Raw genomic sequence first — 23,693 nt, 5'->3', positions numbered from 1 at the left:
TCATCATGTCTGTCAGCAAATATGATTAACCCTTAACCAATTAGGAATATTTAATAAATGTTGTTATTGCCCACAACCATATCCCATGAAGTAATACTCCAGTAATTAAACAAATCATTAACTAAGAAAAAGTACCTAGGAACAGTAACAACTCAACTGCTTTTGTCATCATGTCAGTCACCAAATATGATTAGCCCTTAACCAATTAGGAATATTTAATAAATGTTGTTATTGCCCACAACAGCCATATCCCATGAAGTAATACTCCAGTAAACAAATCATTAACTAAGAAAAATTACCTAGGAACAGTAACAACTCAACTGCTTTTGTCATCATGTCTGTCACCAAATATCATTAACCCTTAACCAATTAGGAATATTTAATAAATGTTGTTATTGTCCACAACAGCCATATCCCATGAAGTAATACTCCAGTAAACAAATCATTAACTAAGAAAAAGTACCTAGGAACAGTAACAACTCAACTGCTTTTGTCATCATGTCTGTCAGCAAATATGATTAACCCTTAACCAATTAGGAATATTTAATAAATGTTGTTATTGCCCACAACCATATCCCATGAAGTAATACTCCAGTAATTAAACAAATCATTAACTAAGAAAAAGTACATAGGAGCAGTAACAACTCAACTGCTTTTTTCATCATTTCTGTGACCAAATATGATTAACCCTTAACCAATTAGGAATATTTAATAAAAGTTGTTATTGCCCACAACAGCCATATCCCATGAAGTAATACTCCAGTAAACAAATCATTAACTAAGAAAAAGTACCTAGGAACAGTAACAACTCAACTGCTTTTGTCATCATGTCTGTCACCAAATATCATTAACCCTTAACCAATTAGGAATATTTAATAAATGTTGTTATTGCCCACAACAGCCATATCCCATGAAGTAATACTCCAGTAAACAAATCATTAACTAAGAAAAAGTACCTAGGAACAGTAACAACTCAACTGCTTTTGTCATCATGTCTGTCACCAAATATCATTAACCCTTAACCAATTAGGAATGTTTAATAAATGTTGTTATTGCCCACAACAACCATATCCCCTGTAGGAATTCAGAAAGTCATTAAATTTAATCCACGTTATATAAAAAAAATCAATACGATTACAATTTGTTTTTCTGTATGAAACTAAGCTAAAAGGGTATAAAAATTAGATCATTCATGGGCAAAACTGTATTCAATCCAAAGGATGCATTTTATTCTGCGACCTCAAGTGTGATGACAAAGTTCATTTGCTTCCCTTACGTTTCAATATTTATTTGCAAGCGTTTATTTTTTTTTCTGTTTTCTGCTTTTGGTCTGGTTAAGTGCAGCAGTATTTTTAATATTCCAGAATCCAATTCTGTTCTGCAAATAGGGTGGGGTGGGGGGGTTGAAAAACTATTCGATATGGTGACCTCCCACTCCGCTCTTGTTGCCAGAAGTTGCCCCAAAACGATGACAACCGAGAGGTTGGGGCAGAGGCGTGTCATGTTTCTGGTCCACCCTCGAGACGAGACCGTCCAACAGCCTGCGGAATTTTTCACCGCGGTGCCAAGAACCATGCCACTAAAGTGTCGCTTCTCTCTCGGCGGTATTGCACATACGCACCCAGCCTGCTTTCACTACTGGTATCCAGAAAGTCGTGGCTGAGGTTGGTGACAACGTTGTGCGACTCCACGGACGCGCTTTTGCTGTCTCTGCGTGATAGCAGGTTGTGCAACTGGCTCAGCTGCCGCTGCGCTCCGGCCATGGTCCCAGCCATCATCTCCGCTCCAGGGTCCGCCCACCAGCCTCCGCTCCTCGAGTTGCAGGCCACAGGAAGAGGAGGGATGGGGGGGTGGGGGGGGGGGGCGGTTTGCACGGACTAGTGAGCAAGGCGTTCTTCCTGGTGCCACTTTCCCCTCGGACGGGCAGTGCATTTCAGATCATGCCAGTGATTCCAATGCACCTGAAATCAACGTTCGTGCCGGTGACCCGTGGTCCCATTGGAGGAGCCAAGTGCCACGTCTCCACCTTTTCAAATCGATCGTTCCCCCGGCTGAGGAAGGAGGTGCTGATTGGGTAGAAAAGCGCGCGGGCCTGAGGTCACCTGATCGGTTCCGCGCGAAAACTGGTCGGGAGGAGAAACTGTCCCGGTGAAATTCGTGAATTGGGAGAATCGCTCACCGGTAAGTTGAAGTCGCGGTCGGTGTGGAAATAGGAGGTTGGGTGTGTGCTCAGTATCCCATCTTCCCCCCCACCCCAGGTCAAGAGCCTTCACAATAACGTCCAGCATTTCATTTTGAAGGTATCAAGTGTTCGTGATGTTGTATCATTTATTCTACCATTGTTTTATACCTTCGGCCTGTTCGCAAAAATGATCTTTAACCCGAAGTCATTTCCCTCCATCTTAGCTATTACTCGGAAAGACCCTGTCCACTCGATTCTTTATTTTTCAAATAAGTTAGTTTTACTCCTTCTACGCGTGTTCCTGTTCGTCATTGTCTCAGCCACCAGGACAGAACTAACTTAATTCTGACGTGATAGCATGCTCGACTGCATGAAATTACTTCATCTCGATGTTAAGAAGCCATCTGGGCCACTCATCGTGGCGTAAACAAAACCGTTGAGGATCGGATACAACCACAACACCGGTGCGCTCCCACCCGCCTACTGCAGGTGGGCAACCTGCGAGGCTGGCTGACAATCATCGACCTGTAATCTATACACTCGAGCTGGAGCCACCAAGATAAGACAGCTGTGTGTCTGGACTTGAAGTGGATTAAAGCCTGTGGTACAGTCTTTTCCTGTGTTTTGTGTTTGCTTGCTGCACCACAGCACATCACAATTGACCACTTACTACAATACAGCTTCTTGGTAATAATTGAAAGAAATGTGACGTGGGGGTGGGGGAAGGAACCTTTATTGTTGTGAGTGGTTAACATCTGGAATACACAGCTTGGGTTTCTGCAGACCCATTTATTCGTGGTGGTCTGAAAGAAACTGGAGTATTTGAGCATCATTCTGGCCCTATATTCAACTCTTCCATACTGACCAAGTTGGCAGTCTGAACTTGTCCCATTTGTATCCATCTAATCTGTCTTAATTTCTTTGGGTGTAGTCATTGTTCTGCTTCTACAGTTTCCTGGAAGTTTGTTCCAGATATGGGCCAACTGAGTGAAAAGGTGCCCCTCATGGTCCCTCTCATCTTAATCATATGTGCTCTAGTTCTCGAATCGACTACCCTGGCAAAAAGACTGAGTTTAACCCTGCCTGTCATGATTTTATAAGCTTCTCTAAGATCACCCCTCAGCCTCCTTCATTCCAGGGAATAAAACCCCAATTTATATTCTGGGGAAGCACCTCTGCACCCCCTTCAATTTATTGATGTCCTTCCTATAAACTACCCTCAAGTGTAACTCACTAAAGCATTGTACAACTGAATTATGATGTCCCTACCTTTGCACTCTGTACCATGCCCAATGAAAGCAAGTGTGCCAAATGTCTTATTCACCTTGTCCACCTGGATTGCCATTTTCATCGAACAATGCACCTGTATCACTACATTTCTCCATTCTACTACACTCTCCAGGGTTCTGCCATTCATTGGGCAAGTCCTGCCCTATTAAGATTTGTCAAAGTGCAACTCCCACTTGTCAGTTAAATTCCATTTGCTACTCCTTGACGCATTTTCCCAGTTGAGTAGATCCTGGTGTAAACTTAGAAATCTTTATTCACTGTCCACCACACCACCAATGTTTGTGTCAACTGCATGTGTACTAATCACATTAACTATTTTACCATCCAAATTGTTAATGAAGATAACAAATTCATCACAACCACCCTGAATGTTTCAGGGTACATCTAGGTGTGATGGAGGTGCAGGTTGGGGCGGGGGGTGGTTAGTTGCTTTTTAAATGAAAGAAGAGGTAATAATAATGCTTGGAGAGGATGTTGGGAGACTGTCCAGCTGAAATTGAAAAGAAGGGAACAATCACTTTAATGGGGCTCTATTTTAGGCAACTAAATAGTGAACAGCAATTAGAAGAGTAGATGGGTAGAGAAATTACAGATAAAAATAACTAAGTATTACTGGGAGTTTTTAAACTTAACTGGGCCACCCATAAAATAAATGGGCTTGGAGGAATGGAACTAAATCGATGTCTAAAGGGAAGGTGTTGTGGGAGTCTTATTGCATGCAACAGGCCCTTTGCCCAATTTGTCCATGCGACCAACATGGCTTCTGAGCTAGTCCCATTTGACTGCTTTTTCTCATGGCCTTCTAAATGTGTCCTTTCCATACATCAGTCCAAATGTCTTAAAGATTGTAATTGTAACAGCTTCTGGCAGCTAATTCCAGGCATGAGTGAAAACATTCCCCCTCAGGTCCCTTTTAAATCTTTCTCGTCTCACCTGAGACAGATATCTCGAGTTCTTGAATCATCTGCACACAAAAATGTTGGAGAAATTAAGCAGGTCATACAGCATATGTAGAAAATAAAAGACAATAGATGTTTCAGCCTGAGCCCTTCTTCAGAATTGCTGGAAATCAGACAGACACCTGAATAAGAAGGGATGGGGGGGAGGAGAAAATGGGAGAGCATAGGCTCACAGGTGGGTCTCTGGGAGAAGAGAAAGGAGCTAAGTGGTAATGGAGGGAGAGGGCAGAGACTAAGGAAGGGGAAGTGCTGGGGAACTGGAGAGAAACATGGATGAGGGGGAAAAAGAGAGACCACGGGACAGGGTTAATGGAAATTGAAGATCAATATTGATGCCTCCTCATTGGAGACTGCTGAGATGGAATGTAAAGTCGTGGTACTCTAATTTAAAAGTGGGCTCAACTTGGCAGTACATGAGGATATGGACAGGCAGTGTAGCAGTGCATGTGGAATTGAAGTGGTTGACCACTGGGAGGTCCTTGCTGTTGCAGTGGATAGAGAGAAGGTGCTCAACAAAATAGCTCCCAATCTGTGTCCAGTCTCCTCGATGTTGACAAAGCTGCATTGGGAACACCAGATATATCTATGTTGGAGGGTGGTGAAAGAAGACTGAGTGTTCACTTTATTCATGGCCCTCATGATTTTTATAAATCTCTAAGGTTAACTTTTGGCATCCTCTGATTTCTGGAACATGAACTAAGCCTCTCCCAGTAACACAAACCCTGAAGTCTAGGATCTTCAAACTGAAATGTTGACAGGTTTCACTCCATGAATACTGATACATGGCAAATGCCCTACAATGTGGATAAATGTGAGGTTATCCACTTTGGTAATACAAACCGGAGGGCAGATTACTATTTGAATGGAAATAGATTGGGAGATGGGGAAGTGCAGAGACCTAGGGGTTCTTGTGCACCAGTCACTGAAGGTGAGCATGCAGATACAGCAGGTGGTTAAAAAGGCAAGTGGTATGTTAGCCTTCATATCAAGAGGGTTTGAGTAAAGGAATAAGGATACCTTACTGCAGCTGTACAGAGCCTTGGTGAGACCACACCTGGAGTATTGTGTGCAGTTTTGGTCGCCTTGCCTGAGGAAGGATGTTCTTGTAATGGAGGGAGTGCAAAGGCGATTCACCAGGCTGATACCTGGAATGGCAGGAATAACTTATGAGGAAAGATTGTGGAATTTGGGATTGTACTCGCTGGAGTTTAGAAGATTGAGAGGAGATCTCATAGAGACCTATAAAATTCTGGCAGGACTGGACAGAATTGATGCGGAAGGGATGTTTCCAATGGGGGAAGTCCAGAAACCGGGGCCATGGTTCGAGGATAATAGGCAAACCATTTAGAACCGAGATGAGGAGGAATTTCTTTACCCAGAGGGTGGTGAATCTGTGGAATTCATTGCCACAGAGAGCAGTAGAGGCAGGTTCATTGAATATATTTAAGAGGGAATTAAATATACTTCTTCAGTATAAGGGAATTAGGGGTTCCGGAGAGAAGGCAGGGACGGGGTACTGAACTTTAAGATCAGCCATGATCGCATTGAATGGCGAAGCAGGCCCGAAGGGCCGAATGACCTACTCTTCTATGTTTCTATGACTGACTTCTTCCAGCATTCATTCACAATTCCAGCATCTTTATTTTCAATTCACAATAGCAATGAGTATATGGATCTATTTGCATTGACTAGCACCAACCTTCCATGGAATGACCTTTCCATTCTTGTTTTCATTGTCACTAGAGTGATACTGGTATTTAGCCCTTGTGCTTGGTTCACATTAAATTCTGACAAGTTTGTTTGAATGTACAGCTGAATGTTCTTCCTCCCATCCTAGTTCTGAAGATGTCATCCCCAACATCCACGCCCAGTCGTAAAGGAAACAAACGTGGAAGAGGCAGTAATCCTTCCACACGTATGTGCTACTTTTTTTGTATCGATATGAATTAAACTATTGAGCTTTTAAAAGTTTAGATTCATTTGGACAAAATGTGTAACTAGATGCATATGCTGTTATTTATGCTGACAATATTGTTATATGAATGATTAGTTACAAGGCATTAAAAGTTTTGATTTTAATTGACACCGTTCATTAGCTAAGTATTCTTCAACCCACCATTCAATAAATCACATCAAACATGATTGTCTTTTCGTATTCACCAAGGAGATGATATCAGACTTACTACATTGTTATTTATTTTTCTTTCAGTATCTCTAAAAGTGAATAAGGTTGTGCTGGCACTTAAAATGCTTTTAAAAGAATGTGTTTCGAAATATTAACATTGTTAATAAGACTTGAACTCTGGCAGCACATCAAACAGATGAGCACAGATCCTCTGAGCCATTATTTCCTTCCCCAAGCAAAACACTGAAAGGCTCAGCTCAGTGTTCCTCTGACTCCCATGGCATCTGATGCTGTGCTAGAGAAAGGTTATTTAGTGCAAATTGGTATCTAAATTTTACAAAGTTTTTCTTTTTGTTTTAGCTATGTTTTCTGCACGTTATCAAAATTTTGTGTAAATGTGACTTGTGCAATCAGACTTCTGCTTATCATCTAGCATTCTTTCCCAGAATGTGAGATTCACTGACAAGGCCAGCAATGGCATCTGTCCCAAATCTGCAAGAAGGTCGTGGTGGTGGACTGCCCAGTTTGCTATGGTTTGGTTGTAAAGTTACTTCCCATAATGTTGATCTATTGAGAGTATTTCGAAGTCAGGATTGAGTGTGCCTTGAAGGGGAACATGCTCCCATTGACTTGCTGTCCTAAGTTACGCTAGTTGTAAAAGTTTGGAAGTCACCATTGAAGAGCCTTGGCAAGTAGCTGCGATGCCACTTATTGATGTTATGAGCACAGGCAAGGTCTTCTGCAGGTTAAGAATGATTTGGAGATAACAATTTTGTTGAGGATGGTAATGAGCTCTTTGAATGTTGTTGAAGTTGTGTTTATTCAGGAAAGTCGAATGTCCATTCATGATGTGGCTTTGCAAAGCTGTGGGAGTTATCTCCAAAGTAGCGAGTTTTTGACGCCACAGTTCTTCTACTAATCTCGCTGTTTAGACTGGTGTTGCCCAAAATTTAGATGGTGATGGTACACTTGTACTTTTAAAATGCACACCTGTGGAATTGAGAAAATGCAATTTGGCTAATGATATGCCTATTTCTAGCAGCTCGCAGTGATGGAATGCAATCTCCAGCTTCTCAAAGACAGCGAGTAGATGATTCCACCTCCATTGGGGAGCTGCAACCAATGCCAACTTCTCCAACACCAGATGCTCAGAGCCCACATGTACAGGAGTCCTCCTTTCTATCCAGCCCAGCACGATCACGTCACTCAGGTTTGGTGTTTTTTCCATTGAAAGTGAATTCTTGCAACTCGTGCATTTACAGCAGTGTTTGCAGTGCTACAGCACTGCATATTTTTCTCCTTTGATAAACACTACAATACATTAAACAAAACCAGCTTTAATTTTCCCATGGATAAACTTGGATTATGCTTCTTTTGAGGTTCTAGGATTAGATTGTAAATCACAGCACTACCCTATTTTTTCTTCATCAGCTTGAATTTCTTTGTGCTCAACATTTTAAGATGCTAGAATTCTTTTTAGTCTTTGGAGCACCTTTCGCTAACTTCTGAGAAAAGTCTTGTTCATATTTTATTCTGTTGAACTCATTGTCAAAATATTTCATTGCTCTGCAGCTGCCAGTGATTTTGATGTAAGTTCTCCTTTGACCTATGGTACTCCCAGTTCCAGAGTGGAAGGTACACCTCGCAGTGGTGTACGTGGCACACCTATTCGCCAGCGTCCTGATCTTGGCTCTGCACGCAAGGCCCGCCAGGTTGACTTGCATGCAGATCAGGTGGGTACTTCATAGACATGACTATCTTGTCAGTCTTCTCTTTTAGCTAAGTTTTTATCTCTTGACTTGCATGTGATATGTAGATTAGTGTGTATCATTGAAAATTATCTTATTTCTAATTTGTTCACTGGAGTACACGTGTAGTCCAGACAGTAGGTTTATTTCCTTGCTGGATAGTAATGAACCAGGTGGGTATTTAACAAAATTTCTTCATGGTCATTGTTACCAATACTACCTTTTGAATTCTGATCTCTTCAGCCATCAGCAGATGATCTTGTAACCAGTGAGCAATCCCTTGGACAGAAACTCGTTATCTGGGGAACAGATGTCAATGTGGCTGCATGCAAACAAAAATTTCAGGTAACTTCCCTTTTGTTTGCAAGTTAAAGTTTTGCTTGGTTGTGTTTTTTTTTATAAATAGATATTCCACCCTTCCCCTGTACACACAAGGAAACTATTCTTATTTATCTCTGTCCCTTTAAAATTAATTTGAGAGATGTCATCAGCTATCATGCATATATGCAAACCAAAGCATTCTTCATAGTTTGTTAATTTCACCAAGAGTGAGTTATTTTTCTGGATTTTTTTTTTAGCTATTCTTAACATTTAACAGTATAGATCGGTTGTGTGTGGTTTTTTTTGTGGCAGTACAGTAGGCAAGAGTGAGCTATTGATATTTAATAAGAATTGAGAAATGTACTGTTTGTGGTGACACACATAATTGCAGCAGCGAACCGGTCACGCGTTGATGTTGCAGGTCCTCCCCTTCCGGTGCAGACCGCAAGTACGCATACGTGCTTACGTCAGCGTGACATAAGTTCTGCAACGCAAGGGTCGGGCTTGGATGGCCTTAAAGGCTGCTGCGCGAACTTCAAAATAAATCAGGTGTGCTCAGAGCCTGCTGTCTCAGTTCTTTCACTGTAGCTTACCAACTTCTGCTCTTTCAGAGATTCCTTCAACGTTTTATTGACCCATCTGCTAAAGATGATGAAATTACAGACCTGGACCTGAATGAGCCACTTTACATGCAACGACTTGAGGAGGTAATATATAGCTCGATCTCACCGATCTATCTTGTGTAATTACTTCAAGGCTGAAGGGAACTTGATTTTGTGCTATAATTGCAGATGAATTTGGTAGGAGAGCCATTCCTAAATGTGAACTCTTCTCATTTGAGAGCATTTGACCCTGAACTCTACAGGCAACTGATTTGTTATCCACAGGTAATGCATATCATACAATAAAAATTGTTTTATAATGGCCTGCTTTGAAAGAAACTGAAATAAATAAATCATTGATCTTACTTGTATTCAGGAAGTGATTCCTACTTTTGATATGGCTGTCAATGAACTCTTTTTTGAGCGATTTCCTGACTCTATATTGGAGCATCAGATCCAAGTTCGACCATTCAATGCTTTGAGAACCAAAAACATGAGAAGTCTGAATCCAGAAGGTAGGATGGTGTTTCTGGGTTAATGGGTTTATTTTACCATATTTTGATGTATGTCAACCTTCAGATAAGTTGGGTCCCCATTTTTAGCCTCATTTTCATGGTTTTATCATATATCAGGTGCACATGGCTGCACCATTTCATCTGATGCAAGGATCAACAAAGAGATAGACAACAAACTTGCCAAGGCAAATAGCGCCTTTGGAAGACTACACAAAAGAGTCTGGAAAAACAACCACCTGAAAAAACACACAAAGATCAGCGTGTACAGAGCCGTTGTCATACCCACACTCCTGTTCGGCTCCAAATCAAGGGTCCTCTACCGGCATCACCTACGGCTCCTAGAACGCTTCGATCAGCGCTGTCTCCGCTCCATCCTCAATATTCATTGGAATGACTTCATCACCAACATCGAAGTACTTGAGATGGCAGAGGCCGACAGCATCGAGTCCACGCTGCTGAAGATCCAGCTGCGCTGGGTGGGTCACGTCTCCAGAATGGAGGACCATCACCTTCCCAAGATCGTGTTCTATGGCGAGCTCTCCACTGGCCACCGAGACAGAGATGCACCAAAGAAGAGGTACAAGGACTGCTTAAAGAAATCTCTTGGTGCCTGCCACATTGACCACCGGCAGTGGGCTGATATCGCCTCCAACCGTGCATCTGGGCGCCTTACAGTTCGGTGGGCAGCAACCTCCTTTGAAGAAGACCACAGAGCCCACCTCACTGACAGAAGACAAAGGAGGAAAAACCCAACACCCAACCCCAACCCACCAATTTTCCCTTGCAACCGTGCCTGCCTGTCCCGCATCGGACTTGTCAGTCACCAACGAGCCTGCAGCAGACGTGGATATACCCCTCTATAAATCTTCGTCCGCAAAGCCAAGCCAAAGAAGTCGACCCCCTGAAAAATTGCAATGACTGCACTGTTGGGCGTTGCCTGAGGGAGCCTCTAGCAAAATGATGAAAGTATGAAGAGAGTTTTAAGTTAAAAATAATAGAGATGGCCAAGAAATCCAGCGACTGCTGCTGCAAGAAAATTGATGCATATGAGAAGTTGGTAAGATATTGGAAAAAGAAAGATGATGCTTGAAGATAAATACCAAAGAAGAAATCTTCGATGAGAAGAGGAATCGCTTGTTGGCCAAAGTTGGAAAATCACGTGGCAGCATGGCTACATGAACAGAGGCAAGATTGCTACATGGTCACACAAAATAAAATAAGAGCATTCACACTGAAGTTACATCCAGAATGCAGTAAAGATTTCAAAGCTACAATAGGCTTGTGCAACCATTTCATGGACAGGAAAAATCTGGTGTTACATCAACAAAAATGGTTGAGGAACTACAAAAAGATCTTGATCATAAAGTTGTAGGTTTTCACCATTTTATTATACGCAACCTGCAGAAACACCAGTTTGCATTGGCAAATATTGCAAACTTGGACAAAATCCCAATGAATTTTGATACGATAGGCAATAGGAGAGTGAAATGTAAAGGTGTGAAAACTGCAAACCAGAAGTACAGGCCATGAAAGGACCAGGTTTATAGTGGTGTTATCATGCATGGCCAATGGGATGGAGTTAAGCCCCATGGTAATCTTCAAGCACAAATTTAAAATAAAATTCCCAGCAGGTATTTTTGTACATTTTCATAAAAAAGGATGGATGAATGAAAATGGTGTTAAACTATGGATAGACAATGTGTGGAACAGGTGGTTTACACAAGGAACAGAGTTTGCTGGTCTGGGATATGTTTCGTAGCCTCTTAACTGAGAACACTAAAAGTATATTAGCACTAAATAATACTTACATGGCAGTTACCCCAGGTTGTTTGACATCTCTATTGCAACCTCTCAATGTCTGCTTGAACAAGCCATTCAAAGACCATATGCATCAAGAATGGAATACTTGGATGACGTGGGCAGAAAAATTGTTCACAAAAGGTGAAGCAATGCGTGCTGCATCCCTTGATGTGCTGTGTGACTTTGTGCTCAAAGCGTGGGATAAAATGAAAAGTGCGGTATCTCTTGTGCAATGGATGGTATGGAAGATGATTTATTGTGGGACACTGATGACAAAGCTGAAGCATCCTCATCAGATACAGACTGAGACCTGTATGATGACTGTTTAAACAGTGAGATGCTGGATGTGCTTACTGCGATCTTTGCCTCAGGCGATGGTGGTAATTTTGACAGATTCTAAATGTTTTTCTGTTCAATAAAAATTTTGTTCTAATAAACCAATAGCCTGAAAATTTGTTGTAGTTGTTTTTTTTAATATTTCAAGAGTCGACTTATATGCCAAATTAATGTTGAGCATTTTTTTTAGTTGAATTTAAGGTATTAAAAACGTATATGGCATATAAGGTCATTCCTCCCTCCCACAATTTTGAGGGTTTCAAGACTTGATTGAACACCAAAGTATACGATAATTCATAAATCCATTTTTAAAAAGGATAAGAATGCTAACTTTTAAAGTTTGTTTAGATAAGTAATCTACCACAATGCAGATTTCAGATTTATTGTCCGATATATGCATGTCATCACATAAAACCCTTTTTCCAGCAGGTGTGTTAGAATTACCACTATTTGGTAGTGCAAAAAATGAACTTCATGGTGTAAAACATAAACAAACAAAGAACTATAAACAAACTGTGCAATACAGAGAGACCTAAACGAGAACAAAGTACACAAGTAAAAGTCCTTAAATGAGTCTCTGGCTGAGTTTTTTCCTGTGATGTCGTGGGCTGTGTCCACTACCTTTTGGAGGGCCTTGTGCTCAGGGGTATTGGTGTTTCCATAGCAGACCATGATGCAGCACACTACTGTAGAAATTTGCCAGGGTTTCTGATGTCATATCAAACCTCCACAAACTCCTTGGGAAGTAGAGGCTTCACTATGCCATTGGTGTGTTGAGCCCAGGAAAGATCCTCCAAGATAGAGGCTCCCAAGAACTTGAATTTGCTCACCCTCTCCACCTCTGATTCTCCCAATGATCACTGGATTGTAAACCTTTAGCTTTCCTGTCCTGAAGCCAACAATCGGCTCCTTAGTTTTTGTTTTGTAACGTTGAGTGTAAGATTGTTGTTGGTGCATCGTTCAGCCAAATTTTCTCCATCCTGTAATCTTTGTTAGTTGAGAAAATGGTTTGTTTTTCCTTGCAGATATCGATCAGTTGATCACAGTGAGTGGCATGGTGATCAGATCTTCACAATTGATTCCTGAAATGCAAGAAGCGTTTTTCAGTTGTCAAGTATGTGCTTTCTGCACACGAGTGGAAGTTGATCGTGGTCGGATTGCTGAGCCATCGGTATGCAAGAATTGTAACACCACACACAGCATGGCTCTAATCCACAATCGTTCACTATTCTCGGACAAGCAGATGGTAAGTTTTTCAAGTATTTCACAGTAGATGTTTAATATTTTGTGGAGTAACTGGTGTGTAAGAGGATATTCTCCATCTGATCATAATATATTGGCCTAAAATAAACAATTATTGGCACAATGAATGCAGCAGTTAGTGCAGTGTTATTACAGGGTCAGCGACCTGGGTTTGAATCTGGCATTAACTGGAAGTAGTTTATATCTTATTCTAGTGTTTGCATGGGTTTCTTCCGGGTGCTCCAGTTTTCTCCCACCCTCCAAAAATTTGCCAGGTTTGTAGATTAAGTGGTGTATTTGGGCAGCACAGAGTTATGGGTCAGAAGGGCCTGCATCTCCAAATTAAAATATAACCAAAAATTGATAGTGTGACTCTGTCCTGTCAAAAGAGAGATGCAGCTTGTTGTCTCACTAGCTTCTGCCTACTTCTGTTCGGAGAAACTGCACTGGATAATCTACCTTTCTAATCTAATCCTATCGAGTTGTTTTGGGAACAAGGTCCCAGCAGTAGATGCCTGAATCCTGAGATCTACTTGTCTTTTTGACTTGCCCCACCACATTTTGCCCAATGTCTTCAGGATCCAGAGGCTGAGCCAGATTTCCCTTTTTATTAGCAAACTTAGCTACAGAACTATTTACATGGGGAAATCAAAGTCGACTTGGCAAATGGTTCAAGCAGATTGGACGTGGTTTAAAGAAAATTACTGATTATTGATGTAAAATGATGTTTAAAAGTATGAGACAGAACAACATTTTGTTTAAATTTAAATTCATTTTTTTTAAATGGTAAATTTAATAAACAATACCAAAAGATTTTTTAATCTTTGTGGGGGGTGGGGGGGGGGGAATGAAGTTGCTTTGTGGAATTCAAATTCAGCAAAGTCCTTTTGTATGAAGTTCAGTGGCACTGTGAATCTGAAGTTGCAGATCTAATGATTAATCTTGATTTAATTTTGCAGGTTAAGTTGCAAGAGTCACCTGAAGATATGCCTGCAGGGCAGACACCACATACAGTTATTCTGTTTGCTCACAATGACTTGGTAGATAAAGTGCAGCCTGGTGATCGTGTGAATGTCACTGGTAAGTATTGTGCTTGCGAAATGTTGAATTTTTTGCAGTGAATTTTTATTGTTTAAAATAAGATAGTTGCGCGTGATTTTAAAAATGTATTTGTGCTTCATGAGTTTTTTAAACGAAGTTTAAGATTTTTTTTGGATTAGGCATCTACAGAGCTGTTCCGATTCGAGTCAATCCACGAGTAAGCAACGTGAAGTCAGTGTACAAAACTCACATTGATGTCATTCATTTTCGTAAAACTGATGAAAAACGACTTCATGGCCTTGATGAGAAAAAGGAACAGAAATTGTTTACTGAAGAGCGCATTGAGATGCTCAAAGATCTATCTAAGAAACCTGATATCTATGAACGACTTTCTGCTGCACTGGCTCCGAGCATTTATGAGCATGAGGATATCAAAAAGGTAAAAGATGTTACTGAAAGCACCATTTATATATAATTTAGCATGATTAACCACCGTGAGTATTTGAATGCAAATCTCGAAGATTCTCCAAATATATGCTTTGTAGCGTGTACACTACGGCGAAGTGTGGAAAGAATGACACGCACTTGAGGAGCTGTAGTCGAAGAGTGGTTTATTGCACTGGCAGCTCTACTTATATTCTCTCCCCGCTGTTGATGATGGGGTGGCATCACAGGAATGCTAGCCTCTGATTGGTCGGTGTTCCCGCTGTTGTTCCTTGTTTCATGCCGTGCGGTCGCTGTGTTCATCGGCCATCTTGTGTATGGTTCGTGTCCCATTGAGCAGGCCACTACATGACACCCCTCCCCAAGAACCGGCATTGGAGCACTGTCTACTGCTTTTGGTGGCCTACCTCTGCGTCACGGGGGCTGAGTGGCTAATGTCCAAATGCGCTGTCTTGTGGCAGTCGATGGACCCGATCACAGTGTGGGACAGTGCGTCGGACACCACGTTGGTCTTGCCCGTGATGTGTTGAATGTCCGTGGTGAACTCAGACACGTGAGGTGTCACTGCTGCCTGGACGACGACGGATCCGAAACTCTATAGAAGCAAAGTTTAACGGTTTTTGGTTTTCACCTTTCTCTGTAAAATTCATGAAGATTAATGTATTCAAAATGTTTTACTTTAAGGGGGCCCTTGGTCTCCTGGCCGACATGAGTGGGGCCTCTGCGGGGAGGTGTCGGTGGTCAGCATTTTTTTTTTCTGGTGAGAACTAAACATTATTTTAATGCTTAAGAAGCCTTAATTTGTTGTTTAAACACTGTTACAAGTGATTTGCTGTTGCTACTGGGCTGTTTTTAAAAAATGACAGGTTTCCAAAAAAGCTGCTTATCCGAAATAGGCCTGGACCCGACCATTTTGGATAATTGGATTTGTACTGTATTTATGTGCATTGGAATTTGAAGATTTCAAAATTTGTCTATTTAAATATGCTGCATTGACATTATAATTTTGTATATGATTTGGCCCTTTATGTTGCACTCTGCTAAACACTCCACAAATAATTTTGCCTTTCTCCCTTCCTGGTTTACTGCATTTTGAAGTTTTTGACATTGCCTGCTTGATATGATATGGGTGTTAAATGGGAAGGACTCCAACCCCTGAAATGGTGGTGTATGTCACAGATGATTTTTCTTCATTATTATTTTACCAGGGTATCTTGCTGCAGTTGTTTGGTGGGACACGCAAAGACTTCAGTCTCACTGGCCGTGGCAATTTCCGTGCAGAGATCAACATTCTTTTATGCGGTGATCCTGGCACCAGCAAATCTCAATTGCTGCAGTATGTGTACAACCTGATGCCCAGAGGCCAGTACACTTCTGGTAAAGGTTCCAGTGCTGTAGGTCTTACTGCTTATGTGACGAAAGATCCAGAGACGAGACAACTTGTCTTACAGACTGGTGCTCTTGTTCTTAGTGATAATGGCATCTGCTGCATTGATGAGTTTGACAAAATGAACGACAGTACAAGATCTGTGATGCATGAAGTTATGGAGCAACAAACTCTTTCCATTGCTAAGGTAGAAATTATCTTTTTTTTAAAAAAAGAAGCATCTTTTTATAATGTAAAATATGCAGAATTAAAATGAATCAAATACTGGCTTCTGGTGTTTCTAAGGTCATAAGAGACCTTTTGTTTGGCATCTGCATTGCTCACAGCTTATCTCTGTGGCTTTGTTGTTCCAAATATTGTGATCTTGTTTTTACTGCAGTTGTGCTGTTGATTAACTTTGGATGTGAAATGTGATTGTTGTTTGAATAATGAAGACTAATTTTGTATATTTTAGGCTGGAATAATCTGCCAGCTGAACGCCCGAACATCTGTTCTGGCAGCTGCAAATCCAGTGGAGTCACAATGGAACCACAAAAAGACAACTATAGAAAATATCCAGCTTCCACATACACTCCTATCTAGGTAATCTATTTAGAAACTGTCTCAATCAAGATACAAATCTTTTTTTTCTAATGTTATCAGAAATATACCTCCTCTATTCTGTGTTCTTAACGGCTGAATGAGTGTTACAAATCAATTATTTTTGTAGATTTGACTTGATCTTCCTTATGTTGGACCCACAAGATGAAGCTTATGATCGACGTCTTGCCCACCACTTGGTTTCACTTTATTATCAAAGTGAAGAAGAAATTGAAGAAGAGTATCTGGATATGGCAGTGCTCAGGGACTATATAGCATATGCCCGCACTTGTGTCCATCCTAAGCTTAGTGAAGAAGCTGGCCAGTCACTTATTGAAGTGAGAACTCTCTTCTTGCTGTAATATTTTAGTGTTGAAAGAATTTTTCCCCTGATTACAGTGTCACTGAACTTTTTTGCTCTCCCTTATAAAGGCTTATGTAGACATGAGGAAAATTGGCAGTGGAAGGGGTATGGTATCAGCATATCCTCGACAACTGGAATCATTGATACGTCTGGCAGAAGCTTACGCCAAGGTGCGTTTTTCAGAAAAAGTTGAAACTCTAGATGTGGAAGAGGCAAAACGTCTTCACCGTGAAGCTTTAAAACAGTCTGCAACTGATCCAAGGACTGGAATTGTAGATATATCTATTCTTACTACAGGTAATGCATTAAAAGAATAGTGCTTTAATTTTAGGTGTTGACTCTTAGATTTTTGATGTTTGAAATGTTGACATAATTCCAATCAAAAATACAAAATTGTAATCAGTTACTTATCAAAAATGTAACTACAGCATTGCTTAATGTAAAATTTGCACAAAAAAAGAGTCTGCATGCCGGAAATTACTTGAATCAGTGATTCTATGCAAATGAAATAACAAGTCATCTAAACTTTTAAATTTTTAGTCATGGGGGGAGGGGGATTGTGTTCTTCAAATTTGTATTGGCCTTCATTGAAACATTGCAGAGTGGAAACTGCACAGAGAATTTTATAGACGGACAACTAGGGTCATTCTGAGGATTCAACAGAAGTACTTTGTAAAATAGTCACTCAATCAGCAATTGCTTTCTCCAGTGTAGAAAATATCACATGAGCAGCAAATATAATACACTAGGCTGGAAGAAGTGAGCAGAAATGGTGACTTCACTTGAAAGGACTACTTGGGTCTTTGGACGGTGAGAAAGGTGAAAGTATTTCCTTGTGATTTGTTTCCCCAGTACAAATCAGCAGCATGTCTCACAGTTAATTTCAGACGTGTTTGGAGATGCCATGAGATCTTTGGTCCAGAGAAATGAATGTGGCACTAATCCATGAGGAGAAACAAAAACTCCAGATGCCAGAATATTTAGTGAACCAAGAGAAGCTGGAAAGATTCTGGATTCCATGGAGAGAAAGGGTTAGTCAACATTTCAGGCTACAACCATTTGTTGAACTTAAATGTTGACTGACCCTTTCACTCCATAGATCCTGCCTGATCCACTGCATCTCTTCAGTTTCCCTTTGTTCTCTAATGAATGAGGGTTTGAGATTGATAATCCAGTGTATTATTTGTACAAAATGGTTTCTTAACACCTGATGTACCTCAAGACACGTGCATTAAATTGAGGAAAATCCTTTATTCAGTCTTCATGTTTTTTGCCTTGATTATAGACTTGCAGACATAGTGCAATCACATCATCTTTCAAGGAATAGTCCTAATGCATTGCATCTTGTGACATGAATTTGGTTATTTTAGGAATGAGTGCCACTGCTCGTAAACGGAAGGAGGAGTTAGCTCAAGCCTTGAAGAAGCTCATACAGTCAAAAGGCAAAACTCTTGCCATGAAATACCAACAGCTTTTTGATGATCTAAGAAGTCAATCTGATACTGTAAGTTACTCTTGATCTTAAATAGAAGAGTTTGAATGACATGTGAAACAGGAGTCTTTCCACTTCTGTTCTCAATGGCAGTTGTATTGTTTGACCCATTTCATAAAAAAATGGAAAAGAAGATGGATTCCTGTTACTAGCTGTGATTAGTTTTTAAACAATAGAATCAGAGAATGGTAAAGAAAAGGAAAGGCCTTTCTATGTGTGTGTGAATGTTTAAAGCAGACTCTCAGCCTTTTGGTTCTTTTGTCACTCACAAATTTGTATCTGGTTCTGGATCCTTCTGCCATTGGGGAAAAATGATCTATACAAACTCATTTTTAACACCTTCATCACCTTTTCTCCAAGAATGGCCATTCCATTCCATAAAATACTCTGATAAATTCTTTCTAGACTTTTTCCAAGGCTTTTGCATTTTGACCAAAATTTAGATGCAAAACTTCTTTCATGCTCTATCCATTGATGAAGATTCCTTTATTGTCATGTACTAATACACAACATATTCTCCAGTTCATTGAAACTACATCCTCTTTACATTCTGTAATGGAGCCTTGAACATATCTGCAATTTTAACCATGTTCTCAGCTTGTGTGACCATCTTCATAAATTTATCCACATGTTCCCAAGGATTCTGTGCACCCTTCAGAGCTGTCTCCTTTATATTATAGTGCAGTACATAAAACTCTGGACATACAGAGTTCATGGGAAATAAAAGGCAGTTACCATTCTGGGCCTGAGCCCTTCCTCAGGCCAAATTTAAGCCACACACAAATTGGAGGAACAACACTTTGTTTTCTCTCCCAGCAGTCTTCAACCAGACAACAGCAATATTGACTTCCCTAATTTCTGCTAACCCCTTCCCTCGTCTCTCTTTTCCTGCCCCTTGCGTTATATCGTGGTGTTTCCTTTCTAAAACAGCACAAAAATATTTCGATATGAACTTTCAATTGCCACGTGTCTAATAATTCCACTAGCCTACCTGTGTCAACACTTTCAAGTTCTTTGGCAGTTGTAAAAGTTGCCCACCTGAAACAAGTCAGAGAAATCAGAAGTGATCATCACTGCCTGCTTTCAGACTGGAAAAATACCATTCAGGGCAATTTCTTTTGTCCCATTTTCTTGTCCGTAGCACTGTCTATTTTATTCCATGGGTTTCAACCTTGCTGATGAGCTTATTTACCTGGCACTTAATCAAATGTTCATTGGAAATCCATGAGTACATTACTCCTTCATTCCCATGAAACTTTCTCAAAAAGTCAGTTGGTCAAACTACCTTTTTAATAATCCTTGGTGGCTTCCATTTATGCCCCCTTGTCAGTGATTATTCATTTTCTCATGGATTATTGTGTCTACACTGACACTGAGGACAAACCTGGTGGCCAAAAATTTTCAGGCTTGTAATCTCTTTTATCAAATGATGTTTGTAATATTCCAATCCTTTGTCACCATTTGTGTAATAATTGTTTACAGACCCCCCCCCCCTGCCATGGTTATTCTTTTAATGTCTAAAATGGCATGGAAAGAATGGCTTATGTATGAATACAGTTCCCCACCTTTATTAAAGTTTTTTTTAAATTTCCTCCGATATTAATGTCAACTTGCTTGCAGATGAACTGCGGTACACGTCTTTTCAGTCCTAAAAGTCTTGAAATTGCTTGTGATGTGTATTAGAAATAATGAGAAGAACTTGGATATGTCATACAATGTTGATGTTAAAGGAAGTAAAATATTTACTGCTCTGTTGCAATTTGCAAGGCACAAGTTTGCACAAAATATTATTATAGATTTATTCTGTGCATGCAAATAATTCTGATTGGAGTTTTAATGATTTTTGTTTTAGGCTATTACCAAGGATATGTTTGAAGAGGCACTCCGAGCTCTGGCAGATGAAGACTTCTTAACTGTGACTGGGAAAATTGTTCGACTACTTTAAGAACAAAATTTGGTATTGCTTCTTTCTCATGCTTACCAAAATTTGTTTATCTATTTGATAAATATAGTTTGCTTTATTGTCCTGCAGCCATTTATTTTTGGTAATTTCATGATCTGGCAATGCTGAGCTGAAATTAATGACTCTTTACCAAGATAAGAGCTGAGCTCCACTGCCAGATTTGTAAATAAGTGAATTTTTCCCATTTTTGATGTGATGCATTTTTTTAGAGATGAAGGAAATGGAATAATTTGAATGATAATGGAATAAAATGTGTGAAATGGTTTATTGTCAAAGAGAAAAAAATGGGCTTCACCTTTGATATTAAAATAGAACTCTCCCCTGTAAAAGACCAGTTGTATCAGTGCTGAATTTTTGAGCCATTGTGAAAATGCAAAAAAAAACTGGTCTCTTCCTTTATAATCTTCAAAACAACCATTCCATTTCAGTTAAATTTTCAGAGACTAGATGCTTGTCTCTGGAACAAAAAACAATGCTGGATGAACTTCAGCAGGTTAGGCAGTGTTGGTAGAGGCAAAAGATGTATGTTGATACTTTTAGTCAAGACTGCATATGGACCTAAAGCATCGGGGAAAGAGGAAAGATTGTCAATGGATCAAAGTATGGGAAGGGGTGGGAGTCGCTGTTCAAAAAAGAAATTTAGGTGAATGTGCACGTGCACATACTAAGCTTATGGTTTATATTTTTCTTATGATTGCCATTTCTGAGTACTCACCACTTCTCTGGAATTCAAATTTTGGTGAATCTTTTGAGAAACAAATTAAGATGGTATCTGGACTTCTTTTAAATTTCACTTAATACGTAATGGCACAACAGTAATCTTGTACTTTAAAGCCAGTGTTATGTAAAAGTCCATTATGTAAAAGTCTCTACAATAAGCAGGATTCAATATTTAATGTGCCACAGGTATGTTCAGATAAATTGTCCATATTAGACTTTGTTTAATTAGCCAATTTATCGGTGAATAAATGGATTGCAAGCCACTAACCAGACCTAGAAATGTTGTTTGTGGTCTTTGAATACCCATAGATGTATGGTGTGGACAAAGGATCAAAATGTTGACTGGGTACATCAAGGACCCCTTAATATTATTTATAGGCATCAGTGGTAGACTCCGCAAATGGAACAGTTTCTTAATGTTTTCATTTTCATATCCTCCATTTGGTCCCAAACCTTGGGAAAAGACAGCCCTATCTTATTACATCTGATCTAATGAATTGTCCTGTAAATCTTTCTGGGATGTTTTAGAAATGTCGGAACTAAAATCATGTAGGATACTTTGAGAGATCTAAATATGGTTATATACAGGGTTAATATAATGTCCATGCCTTTTTAATAAACTGTTTTAGTGCCATGTAGTCTGGAAATGGGGACCAGCCAATACTCAGTGTTGGCAATCAGGTGCCTACCATTTTCCAGCACTTAGCTAGTTGCATTCTATCCTGTGATTAAAGTGTACATCTAATTACCAAGTTTCACCACCCATGCAAGCATTTGCTCTGAGTAGAAAAATTCTTTATCATATCCCGTCTAAATTTGCAGCTTTTCACAATGTTGCCCATAATTTTATTTTTTTTTTGCTCCAAGGAAAACAAACAAGTCAATTAATCTCTCCTTAGAGCCAAAAGGCTCCATGCTGGGGTAATGTGGTGGTGAATCTCAGCACACCTGTCATGAAATCGCATACTGTACTAAATGCAAGCAGTAGTGCAGCTGTTGCCTAACTATAGTTTAATAACCTTGCTGCTTCTATATTGTATCTTATGACAAATGAAGGTAAGTATCTTGTTAACCATCTTGTCTCCAGCTGTGCTATTTCCTTCAGGGATTTGCACACCAAGTTCCTTCTGTTCCTCAGTACTTCTCCAATGTGACTAAAACATAGTTATATGCAACATTTGTGGGATAGCAGGATGCTAAAGAATTACATGGTGAAAATTTACAACCATCATTTTCTCATGGAGGTTTCAATCAAAAAAGCTAATATGGTAGTTACTTTTTATTTTCTCAATGCCTTGACAGTTTCCTGTGCACTTTGGACTGAGAAAAGAATTATTGTCACCTCACTTTTAGAATTAAAAAATACATTAAAATATCTGCATAATTTAAAGTCATAAACAATATTAACATAAGAAATAGGACTAGGTTTCTGGTCCTTTGTGCATACATTGTCTTTCATCAAGGTCTTCTATTTTGGTGCCATTTTCCAGATGATATCACACCCATTGTTTACTTCAGTATCCAAAATCTATTCACGCCTTGCCCAGAAGTCGGTTTCTTTAAATGAAGAAACTTCTCATCTCAGTCGTAGAAAATTGACATTTTGGAGATCCTATGTTATCTGTACTGAATCATTTTTTTTCTTGGTTCAGTTTGGGCTGCAGGTTTAATTATATTTATCAAGGTCACAGGTTAATATTGCAAATAATTGAGTCTGAAACTTCAGGAACTCCAGCCAATGCATCATAAACATTACTAAAGTAACTATTTTATTCAATATATTTTTCATTCCCCCTTTTTACTTTTAGTCCCTTCCATTTTGATTTTTAGTGACTGATGGGACTTGATTCTGCTAGGTTTGTTTTCAATTGCAATATAAAACTTGTACAGGTATTTTAGAATTTTTTGTAGAAAATGCTTCAGAAAGATTTCCTAGAATGTGAGATCACAGCATCTGAGACCAAGGTGAGGCATGATTTTCCCTTTCTGAAACTAATTTCAGTAGATTTATGGGTTGTTGATACCCCTAATTGAGATTAATTGGTTTTTTTAAGAGTTTTATTTTGGGTTATGTTCAGTCTCTTCAACTATGATCTGTTATAATAGCAAATTAATCTCATTCTACTTCTTCCATAAACTCTGATTCGACACGCTTTTGCCAAAGTACAGAGCTTGGAAAATGTGAAACAATTCCAATGTTATGGAAGTCTTTGAAGGTAATCATCAATAAGAAATTAAGCAAATGAATAAGTGAGAAAAAGGGAACATGGGAAGTAGGAACAGGAGTAGGCCAAAAATGGCCCATCAAGCCTGCTCCGCCATTCAATACGATCATGGCTGATGTAATTTATGACCTAACTCCACCTACCTGCCTTCTCCCTATATCCCCTCATTCCTCTATCGTGTAAAAATTTATCTAACCAATTTTAAAAATGTTTAATGAAGCAGCCTCAACCACTTCCCTGGTTAGAGAATTCCAAACATTCACTACTCTCTGGGAAAAACTATTTTTCCTCATCTCTGTCCTAAATCTACTCCCCCGAATCTTGAGACTGTGTCCTCTCGTTTTAGTTTCCCCGGCCA

General features: G+C 39.8%; 2 protein-coding genes across 8 annotated transcripts in view; one reads left to right on the top strand and one right to left on the bottom strand.

The window, feature by feature from the left end:
• The window catches only part of prkdc (protein kinase, DNA-activated, catalytic subunit), a 287,184-nt gene extending 284,939 nt beyond the window's left edge, over positions 1-2,245 (bottom strand). For all 3 annotated transcript variants that reach the window (XM_069921531.1, XM_069921532.1, XM_069921533.1), the window contains exon 1: positions 1,622-2,245. In XM_069921531.1, the coding sequence (XP_069777632.1) occupies positions 1,622-1,778 (157 nt within the window). In that variant the 5' untranslated portion in view covers positions 1,779-2,245. The remainder of the gene's footprint in view (positions 1-1,621) is intronic.
• mcm4 (minichromosome maintenance complex component 4) lies at positions 1,543-21,382 on the top strand. Of its 5 annotated transcripts, none has more exons than XM_069921536.1 (17): positions 1,543-1,664; positions 6,269-6,346; positions 7,596-7,766; positions 8,129-8,289; positions 8,548-8,649; positions 9,237-9,332; positions 9,417-9,512; positions 9,604-9,742; positions 12,904-13,124; positions 14,080-14,200; positions 14,341-14,600; positions 15,814-16,179; positions 16,447-16,574; positions 16,702-16,909; positions 17,004-17,232; positions 18,306-18,439; positions 20,280-21,382. In XM_069921536.1, exons 2-17 carry the CDS (start codon positions 6,277-6,279, stop codon positions 20,370-20,372), a joined length of 2,595 nt encoding a protein of 864 aa, XP_069777637.1. In that variant the 5' UTR covers positions 1,543-1,664; positions 6,269-6,276; the 3' UTR covers positions 20,373-21,382. The 5 variants fall into 5 exon arrangements, with proteins under 5 accessions (XP_069777637.1, XP_069777639.1, XP_069777635.1 ...); XM_069921538.1 differs by lacking the exon at positions 1,543-1,664 and adding an exon at positions 1,869-2,181 and having other exon boundaries at positions 7,599-7,766; XM_069921534.1 differs by lacking the exon at positions 1,543-1,664 and adding an exon at positions 1,869-2,181.
• The last annotated feature ends 2,311 nt before the right edge of the window (positions 21,383-23,693 follow it).

The sequence above is a fragment of the Narcine bancroftii genome, chromosome 2 (genome assembly GCF_036971445.1).
Source record: "Narcine bancroftii isolate sNarBan1 chromosome 2, sNarBan1.hap1, whole genome shotgun sequence".
NCBI classification, from domain to species: Eukaryota; Metazoa; Chordata; class Chondrichthyes; order Torpediniformes; family Narcinidae; genus Narcine; species Narcine bancroftii.
The sequence above is the reverse complement of the archived record's forward strand: the minus strand, read 5'-3'. Positions and strand labels throughout refer to the sequence as shown.